This window comes from Poromitra crassiceps, assembly GCF_964638095.1.
Source record: "Poromitra crassiceps genome assembly, chromosome: 29".
NCBI lineage: Eukaryota > Metazoa > Chordata > Actinopteri > Beryciformes > Melamphaidae > Poromitra > Poromitra crassiceps.
The window spans coordinates 7,735,964-7,746,240 of record NC_139641.1 but is presented as its reverse complement, the minus strand read 5'-3'; the positions used below and the strand labels follow the sequence as shown (position 1 = coordinate 7,746,240).

Sequence of the window (10,277 nt, the reverse complement as noted above, 5' to 3'; positions counted from 1 at the left end):
CTCAGACCCAGGGCCGGTTCCAGAACAAGATGACTAGGGATGCATCCCGGAAAATTTGACATGTTATTTTACAAAAAAATAATGCATTTTACCATCATTTCAAGTAGAATGATATCAGCCAAGCAAGAATATTTCAAGTGTTTCAAGTGCTTTACTGAAATATTTGGACCCTATAATGATAATACAATTATCTCAACCTTAAAAGGTTACATATAGGTGCCAAAAAGCCATAAATTCACATCAAAGAACAAAGAAAAACAACAATTATAATTCAAGTTTAAACAGTAAGTGTGCAGCTGCAGCATTTATTATTATTATTATTATTATTTATCTTTTCAACTGAGCATGCAGACAATTAAATTAAGGGTGCAATGCGTGCTTTTGCACCCCTGTAAAACCGGGCCTGCTCAGACCCCACTTTGAGAACCACTGGTCTATGTGTGTGTGTGTGTGTGTGTGTGTGTGTGTGTGTGTGTGTGTGTGTGTGTGCATAGTGCTGCTCACCTCTTCTGTGTAATAGTGAGATTTCCAGCTTTCCTGGATGACGGCCACAGTGATGATGGCAGCGATGCTGGCCAGGAGGAGCAGCAGCACGGCCGCCGTGCGACACCTGCAGCCCCGCTCCCGCTTGGAGGCCATGATGTCCTGAGAGGGGGAGAGATGGATCAAAAGAGAAGTGAGAAAAGGAGTGTGTGTGTGTGTGTGTGTGTGTGTGTGTGTGTGTGTCAGGGCCGTAGCCAGGGGGGGTAAAGTGTGGACGATTCCATGGGCCCTTGACTGACAGGGCACCCCCCCCCCCCCCCATTTTTTCCCCCTTTTTTTACAGTGCACCTGAACCCAACATACAAGATAGCCGCTGAATAAGTGTCCAAATGTTCATGTCATTCTGTATGTCACTTATGCTTAAATTAACACACTCATATTCTGGTTTATTTCAAGAAAAACATTTTGGCTAGTGGAAATTCTAATTGGCTGGTAACTTCTAGCAGCCATATTGGCAGGTGGCCAAAAAAGCAAATGTCAAGCCCTGCAGGGAGATTGTCACACTAATGGATACATATTTGAGGTTTGTTTATTAATTGGGAAAAGGACCACTGGAACAAACGCCGCGAACATGAGCCGGCTACCTTTTCAATCTGACTGGCTACTCAAAAGTTTGGGGAACTCTCTGATTTAAAATGAGATATTCCTCTAAATTGGCCTTCAAATGGCCAACATTTTCCGCCGCCACCCTTCGGACGGTGGCATCTGTGGGCCCAATGTGATATCCTTTCATGGGGCCCGAAATCCCTGGCTACGGCCCTGTGTGTGTGTGTGTGTGTGTGTGTGTGTGTGTGTGTATGTGTGTGTGTGTGTGTCCCAAAAGTGATGATGAAGAATTCTATATGGCGAGATGAGCAATAATAGCACTTATCAAAACGCAGAGTGGCTATTTACTGGGAGTACTCTGGTTTTAGCACAGGGAGGCAAGTTAGTGGTATGTAATGTTATTGTCTACCCAAACAAAGATAATGCCATGAGGTCACCCACGGTGTTAAGATTCTTCTAAGAAAGTGAGTTTTAAAATGAAAAATTCTACTTCTTCTTATGTCTAATACACCCATTTGACAATTTCTGCAAAAAAAAAGTGTTTTTTCCCCATGTTTATATCACATTACTTTTTCCACAGCCAACCAATCAATCACAGATTTACAATTCTGCCCATCTGCCCCTCCCACCTAACATCCCATTGGTTTATACTTTTGAAGAATCCTTCGCTGCGTTCTGTCATGTCCCAATATCCTGTTTCAACAGGAAATACACCACATTAAGGAAGCAAGCTGCTCCAAAAATGTGGTTTCAAGATTCAAGATTCATTTTAATTAGGGCTGTGAATCTTCACTGGCCTCACGATTCGATTTGATTACGATTCAGAGAGCTACGATTCGATTCTATTACGATTATCGATGCATCTCGATGCATCTCGATGCATCTTAAATCGATGCATCACTTTTTTCCGCAATACATGATTTATTTTTTCTCACTTTCTTTTTTCTCACTGTGTGGCTACTTTTAAAATAAAAGTGCATTTGGAATTGCATTGTATTATGATCCATAATTAAAATAAACAACTGCATGTACTTCCATTATATTTAATTTGATTATATATATATTTTTTTTAATAATCGATTTTTGATATTTGTGAATCGATGCAGAATCGTGCACGTCCACATCGCGATGCATCTTATAATCGATTATTTTTGACACCCCTAATTTTAATAGCCACAGTAATTGGATTACAAACGAGGAATTTGACTTAGTGCAAGTAGCGCATCGGTCACATAGGACGAATCAGCGTGACGTCACTTGCCACCCGGAAATGAGGAACCCCGCGGCAGTTATTAGTATGACTTGTGCCAAACAAACGTTAATACCTCAAAGACTATACATCACATCGCTTCTATTTTGAGAGCAGAAGTATAGCTCAAGAGTTTGATGTATAATATATGCATGTGGTGTTAAAGTTGTGTGAACTGTCACAGTTTTTAAAATGTAATCTGAGTCAGCATGGGGGGTTGGTAGGGGAATAAAAAATTAGATTTTTTATTTTGAATGGGGGGAAAAGTGGGCGGTCACTGTTGAGCTCTATATGAGGGGTCAGCTGATCAGCATTTTGGTAAACAAACGACGTCACTGGGTGGAAACGGCAATGGGACCCTATGGAGCTAGCCTTGAGTGTGAGCTGTTTACATTTTAAAAACTGCGACAGTTCACACAACTTTAACACGACATGCATATATTATACATCAAACTCTTCAGCTATGTCTGCTCTCACTCATAATGTCAAAATATAAGCGATGTGCTGCATAGTTTTTGAGATATTAACGTTTGTTTGGCACAACTCATACTAGTTAACTGCTGCGGGGTTCCGCATTTCTGGGTGGTTGTGACGTCACACTGATTCGTCCTATAGTAGAAGACAAAGCCACACAAAAAACAATCTCTCATGATGAAGTGCAAAGTAAAAAGTCCTTTAAAGTGACATATCATGGAGGGAGGGGTAGGGCTCAAAAACTGCGGTCAATTCGTTTTTATTTTTGCTGCGGAAGGTGACCTGGACCTCAGTGGCAGCCATGATAAGAGTTTGTCGAATTCTCTAAATCAGTGGTTCTCAAATGGGGGTCCGCGGACCCCCAGGGGTCCGTGGCACTTTGCCAGGGGGTCCGCAAAAAGTTTTCAGGCAATTTTTTTTTTTTTTTTTTTTTTTTAATGCTACATGTTACTTATTCCTTCTCAAACTACTTCCTACATGGTGCTAGTCTATCAAAATATCTTGGCTGTCATTGATTGTGTTGCATAGTGGTTTTCTGTACTGTTGACAAATTGTGATATTGTAAGTCGCTTTGGACAAAACAAAAGCGTCTGCTAAATGACGTAATGTAAATGTAATGTAATAAAGAAAATATATATATTGGTTTTTTTTGCAAAATCTTCATAGTTCAACGAAAATAGTTTATGCTTTAAATCTAAAATGGTTCATGGATTACATTCTAATAAAAAAAACTATCAAATTAAAAGTCAAGCACGTTACCGTGGAAACAATTAAGCTTAGCCCAAAATCACAAATCAGAATGAGGGGGTCCCCGGTATATTTTTTATCTTGTAAGGGGTCCTTGGCTGAAAAACATTTGAGAACCTCTGCTCTAAATGCTAAGGAAACGTGCTTCAATGCTTCCTTTCTTTCTTTTCAAAATCTGATGGGTATCTTCAGTATCTAAGAAATAAAATGAAAGATTCCATGAAGTCAGGTGCTATCTTTCGTGTCAAGGGCGGGGCTAGAGAATGCATGTCACACTATGTCATTCGGTGTTATGAAACTATGTTAAAAAGGTTCCCTAGATCTTGATTTCTGCCCAGAGCCACTGATTGAGATGTGTATACAATCTCCATTTTAAGGCAGGACATTTTTTGTGTGGGCGGGGCAGCATCCTTCCACTTGAGCATGACTGCGCGTCTGGCCAAGAGTGAGGCAAAGGCAACCATGCAGAGCTCTATATCAGATGAGGATCATCTTCAGTATAATGCCAAACAGCTATCGAGGGTCCGGGTCTAGATTCTGCTTTAAGATATTGGATAGGTTATAACCAGTGTTGGGCAAGTTACTTTCAAAGTGTAATATATTACATATTACTAGTTACTTTAATTTGAAAGTAATAAGTTACTTTACAATATTACTGTCCGTGTAGAGTAACTCGTTACTTATTACAATACTTTTTTGGATTACTTTTACCAAAATAACAGCAGCAGCAGAATGATATGGCGGCCCCGGAACATCCCGAAAAATAAGTTCAACCGCCTTGAAGTCAGTGTAAACAATCCTAAATTCTAAATGTTATTATTTTCCTTTGTTATTGTCATCTATAGTGGTTATTTGCGTAAAAACACACAGTTTGATTATTTGATGGTGCTTTGATAAAAATAAAAAAAGTAACTCAATTTGTAACTTAAGTTACTTGACAAAGTAACTGGTATAATATTACTGAAATCCTATAGGTAAGAAGTTATATTACTGAGTTACTGCTAAAAGTAATATATTACATGTAATATGTTACTTTTGTAATGAGTTACCCCCAACACTGGTTATGACGTCTCTCCAGAAGTTTTGTAATTGAGGGCCCAGCCAGTACATGTGGATATAAGGGTAGCATCAATGTTGTTGCATTTGTCGCAAGGGTGATATCAAGGTTGTGTGATTGTGATCTCATGATCTCACGCAAATCCAACTGCCTCACAAAGTTAGTGGGCTCTATGAACCACCTTAACCCATTGATAGCTGATGCAGCATTTGCGTGTATATCCCTCATTTGTGTGTGTATCCCTTTAAGACCGCGTCACGCGGTTCGCGGTCTTAAAGGGATACACACACAAATGCTGCATCAGGTATCAATGGGTTAAATTGCACGAGTGTTTCCCAAACTGTGCTGGTGGTCTGCTAGTTCATTGCATTTCTTTTGACACACATAAACCCTGAGGAGTAGGCTCGGGCCGATTTTCGGAAATATCACTGATTTTATATCAATATCACGGATTTTGACGTTTTTATTTCAGAGGCTGTAGCGGCCTCAGTGTTAAAGCCAGAGTGAAATTGCTGGTATCCTATGAAACTAGAAGACCCAAGGCATTGATTTGTACCAACTCCGTCATGCTAGCTGATCAGGAAGGTGGCTAAAGAACGCTCCAAATTTAGGCTAAATGAATTGCAGGGAGGGAAAAGACATTTTCAAAGGGGTCCTCTTTTTCACTTAGTGTGTGTGTGTGTGGGGGGGGGCGTGTCTGTCTGTCTGTCTGTCTGTCTGTCTGTCTGTCTGTCCCCGTTTTGAAATAGTAGCCTTATGTCGTATTTAGACTTTCTGATGCTATTGCATGATTAAACCAGATAATTTTATTTCATGGGGGGGGGGAGGGGGTTTGTATCTGCAATGGAAGTGGTCCCTGGGAAATCTGGTTTGCTAAATAGTGGTACTTGGTCTAAAAAGTTGGGGAAACCCTGCACCCTGCACCCTACATTGCACTAGGCAGTGTCTTGCACAGAGTGAAGTTTGGGAAACCTGCACTCGGCAGTGTCTTGCACAGAGTGAGGATTTGTGATGTGAAGATGGAATCCCATTGGTCAGCAGATAGCGTTCATTGCTTCATTTCTTATCTCCAGCAGCCCCACTCCCTTGCATACAGTGAAGATTTCAGCTAAAAACACAGGGTGTCAATAGCTGTGTTTCCATTACAGTTTTTCGCAAAATAATTGCGATATTTCTACAACTTCGACAATGTACAATTGCGACTTGTAGGCGTTTCCATTGAAGTTGAGTTTGGTACCGTCTGACGGAGCGCACACCTGAACGCAATTCCCATTAGCCTACCAGCAGCTGCCTGCCACAGTGGATCTGCCCCATATCCCGTCCCCTGCATGCTCAAATCCAACCAATGGTCAATGCAAATCACAACATGAAGTTACAACGCATATAAACAAGCCTGATTATCAATTCAAAATAAAATGAGTCGCAAAATGTTGCTGGCTGCGGTGAATGCAGTGAGCGCGACAGGCAGAGGAAAAAAGCCTAATAGCCTAATAGCCTACAACTGGTCCGATTTAGAGATGGAGGGGGGAAAAGGCTGATTTGGTCAATAATCACAATGTTGTGTAGCTATTATAATTATAACACTGCACCTGAAACGTGTGTAATGTATTACTCACAGTCACTGTATTCACTTCAGTCAGGAGCACGCACCGCACCGGTGTGTGCTTGCCATCCCCTTATCTCGCGCTGTGCCAAATGCGCGCACACAGGCAGCCTGTCACCATGGACCGATTTCTGCCATTAAACATGATCTATTTTATATATATTTTGCATAACACTCGTCTTTCTGCTAGCGTTGCTTCAAAGTTTTCCATTGCTGCGGAGGTTTTGCCACGGCTTATCGAACCGTTTCTTCCTCATTTTTCGCTGCTTTTCCAAAGCAGAATGGGTCACATGACGTGCTAATGCGAAAAAACTGTTTCCATTACACTTTTGCGATAAACTGCTATATCGACACGTCTGAAAAACCACCTAATGAGAGCGCACGTTTTGCGATATTTGGGAGGTTTTTCGAAATTTACGTGTTTCCATTAGCCAATTTCTATTGCGATATTTAGATTTTGCGCATTTATGAGGGTAATGGAAACATGACTAGTGATGTCATCAGAAACCACTGAATCATTTGGGTTGTATTAATTACAAGTCTTCCGATATGACATCACCGACATCATCAACTGAACGCAAATCAACTCTCAATAACTGTCAAACTGTCTGCAAACCTGTTTACAGTTTTTGGGATATGTGTGAGATAGTGTGCAAAATAAATCAGCATTGTTTTTCGGTGAAAATATGAGCCCCCTTTTCCACTGAGGTCCATGCCAACTCTGGTGCTTGAACACGAAGTTCCAGAGTTCATGACCCCTTTCCACTGGTTTGGTCTGGGCCAAAACCGGTCTTGTCCAGGAACTCGAGCCGACCCAACTACTTGGCCCTTCGAACACAGGGGGGCATAGCTGTACAGCAAACAGCCTAATTAGCAGTGGTGTAATGTAACAAAGTGTTAATACTTAAGTAATTGAAATTCAAAGTGCCAAATATGCAAACTGAATCTGGAAAAAAGAGTCTCTCCTACTTTGGTCCCTGGTCGTGAAACGACCTGCAGTCCCGTTTAAAACGTTCCATTCCTCTGTCCAGTTTTAAACATGCTCTATCTGAAGTTCTTACTGCAAGCTGCTCCTGCAGTAATGTCTAGTTTTACTTTGCCTTTCTCGGCCTGTAAATTTTGTTTTTAGGCCATATGTTTTTATGTTCTTGATCCTGTGTTATTTATTACCCTTGGATGTGGTATTTTATGATGTATTTGGTTGTCCTTGCTTTTTGAACTGCTCTATAGCCCTGTTTTTATGTTTCCTTTATATGTACTGTAATTATGTTGATTGTAACTTGGCTTGCAACTGCTGCCTTCTTGGCCAGATCACATTCGCAAAAGAGATCTTGTATCTCAAATGTCTTATCTCAGGGGTGTCAGACTCATATTAGGTAGAGGGCCGGATTTGTTCAACTGAGACCTCATGGGGGCCGGATTTTTTTTTTTTTTACTAAAATCAATTCGACTCATTTACCCATTTACTTCACAAAATAAATACTGCTCTTTCCATTTCTCTTGAAACTGCCTGCATTCCGTGTCAACCTTTCTCTTTTTCGACAGCATCTTGTTGATTCCTTTGTTTTTTGGTAGGTAGCCGAATGCGCGATTCAATTCCAGCGTGGCATCATGGCGGCTTTGTTTACACCTGGGGCCGGTTGCACCAAGTGGTCTTAACTATGCCTGGTCGTAACTCCTACGTCGGTCTTAGTTAAGACCAGTCTTTAGAGTGGATTTACGCCTGTTGCACCAACACGGCTTACGTCTGGTCTTAACTATGCTGGTCGTAGCAATGCGCGTTCATGTGAATTGTCGGGGAATGCCCCCTGATTGGCCCACAAATGTGCCTCGCGCCGTCACCCACTACTGTATGTGCGTCACTACACCCTCCCTCCTCCCACCCCCTCCTCCTGTAGAAGCCCCTGGGGAAAATGGCGGCGGCGATTAGTGTCAGGCAGTCTGATTGAAATTGAATGTAACGTTCCCAATTCTATGTATTAAATTCTAAAAAAATTAACGGCAACATTTGGGAAGGCTAAGCCACACAACTAGTTAGTTATAATCTAACATCGTGCTTTCAAAGACGGAGAACTGGCTGTGTTACGACGATGACGGTCAAAAAGGTCTCCGGGGAGATCTCTGTTACAGGCAGGCTCTACGCCTCCTCCTGACCAGGCATAACTCTTACGCCTGGGCGTAGTGAAAATAAGGCTTAAGCCGTCTTGGTGCAACCGGCGTAGCTGTTAGGTCGTAAAGTTACGACCAACTTAGCTTAAGACCAGTGTAAGACCAGTTGGTGCAACCGGCCCCTGATGACCTACTGACATACTTCCTTGTAGTGCAGGTTATTAACTCTTAGCTTGCTTATTAGCCACACGTAGTTCATGATAATGGCGTGTGAATTTAATAATAATATATATATATATATATATATATATATACGGTATATATATATATATATATATATATATATATATATATTTTTTTTTATATTCCAAAACATCTCGCGGGCCGTATCTCTGACATCCCTGTCTTATCTGGTTAAATAAAGGTTAAATAAAAAAAATAAAAAAAATAAAAGTAACCCTCTCACCTCTCTTGTCGTCGAGCTCGGCCTTGGGCTTGACCAGGTCCACCTGGCAGCCGGTGATGCCCAGCGTGGCCAGGTCGATCAGGCCACTGTGGGCCTCTGGGCCCAGGTGGCTGGGCTCTCCCATGCTGGCCCGCGCCTTGTTGCTCTTCAGCATGAAGTCTCTGAGAGCCAGCAGCTTGTCCTCCTCCGGCTCACTCATCCCCTGAACACACACACAGAACACAGCACCTCAGTAACATGAGCAAAGACCAACGTGTAGAAATACTCTGTTCAAAGTCCTGCATTCAAACCCTTACTCAAGTCAAAGTACAAAAGTATAGAGACACTGCATGAAATAGGCCACGCGACAAATTCTCTTGGGAAGTTCTTGGTTATCTGGGACCCGTTTCTGGCCTATTTGGATGAGGTTAATAGCGGTACGTGACTCGCATAACTGACTTCTCATGGACCCTTTGCGTGGGATCCCACTAGGGATGTTCATTTTGAAAATTTTCCAAAATCGATAATCGGTGAGAATTAACGATCAATTATCGATTATCGATTTTATTAATACTTAGAAAATTTTCAATATTTTTTTTTTTTTTTTTTAACAAAATGAATGCCTATGGCAGAAAATACGAAAGACAACGTGTTCTCCTCAATGAACTCTTTATTTCAATGTGTCTCCTCTTCAACACTGCTGTCCCCAGCGCATGCCGGTGTGAATTTCTCATGTTTAAAACAGTTTTGTTGGCACAAAGGCCCATGCCCAGCCAGAAAACTAGAGACTATATGAAGCTCCACCTCACGTTAGTCGGCTGTGCAATGGAGTGGGGCGAGGAGGAACGAATTCCACCCAAACCTAGTCCAAAAAAAAAATTTTTTTTTTTTTTTTTTTTTTTTTTTAATAATTAAAAAATCGATCCAAATGCCACAGGATCGATTCCAATCCTTAACGATCGATTATCGATTTTCGATAATTGATGAACATCCCTAGATCCCACGCACATCCCTTGCAGGCACATGGGGACCTTACGTGGCTGGTAGTGCCAAGCTGTAGTATTGGAATGTGAACCGTTTGTTTTTTCTTTCTCTGTCTGAGCCTTTTGTTGTTGTTTCTGTTTTACGTTTTGAAAATTAAAAAAAATAATAATGTAGTGGAGTAAAAAGGACAAAATGTCCCTCTGAAATGTAGTGGAGTTAGTAGATGTACAAAGTAGCATAACATGGAAATACTCAAGTAAAGCGCAGGTACCTCTAAATTGTATTGGAGTACAGTACTTGAGTAAATGCATTGACTGTAGTTACTTTGCAGCACTGCCTGCAGCAGAGAGGAGACAGATTGGCCTGGGTGACTGGCTCTGACTCAACCCTTCAAACACAAGGTTCTGGTTGAAGGGAGGACGGTGGTGACAGGAGGACAGACGTGATGGATCTGACAGTCATGTGTGGCAGTAAAAGTCAAGTTGTTTCTCATTTGCTTGCACAATGTTTTGGCCCAAGT

The 10,277-nt window shown here is 41.5% G+C and overlaps 1 protein-coding gene and 1 pseudogene across 2 annotated transcripts in view; both read right to left on the bottom strand.

Annotated features, from left to right (window-relative positions):
* Window positions 1–639, bottom strand: part of LOC310800032 (ectonucleoside triphosphate diphosphohydrolase 3-like) — a 146,044-nt pseudogene extending 145,405 nt beyond the window's left edge. Inside the window, exon 1 of the transcript in view lies at window positions 505–639. The product of the transcript in view is annotated as an ectonucleoside triphosphate diphosphohydrolase 3-like (transcript). The remainder of the gene's footprint in view (window positions 1–504) is intronic.
* A 5,011-nt stretch (window positions 640–5,650) lies between these two features.
* Window positions 5,651–10,277, bottom strand: part of LOC310800031 (phosphoinositide 3-kinase regulatory subunit 4-like) — a gene marked incomplete at its 3' end in the record, with an annotated part of 46,230 nt that continues 41,603 nt past the window's right edge. Inside the window, exons 14-15 of the mRNA XM_083662626.1 lie at window positions 8,795–8,996; window positions 5,651–5,724 (exon numbers count right to left, since the gene is read on the bottom strand). Of these exons, the coding sequence (XP_083518752.1) occupies window positions 5,651–5,724; window positions 8,795–8,996 (276 nt within the window). The remainder of the gene's footprint in view (window positions 5,725–8,794; window positions 8,997–10,277) is intronic.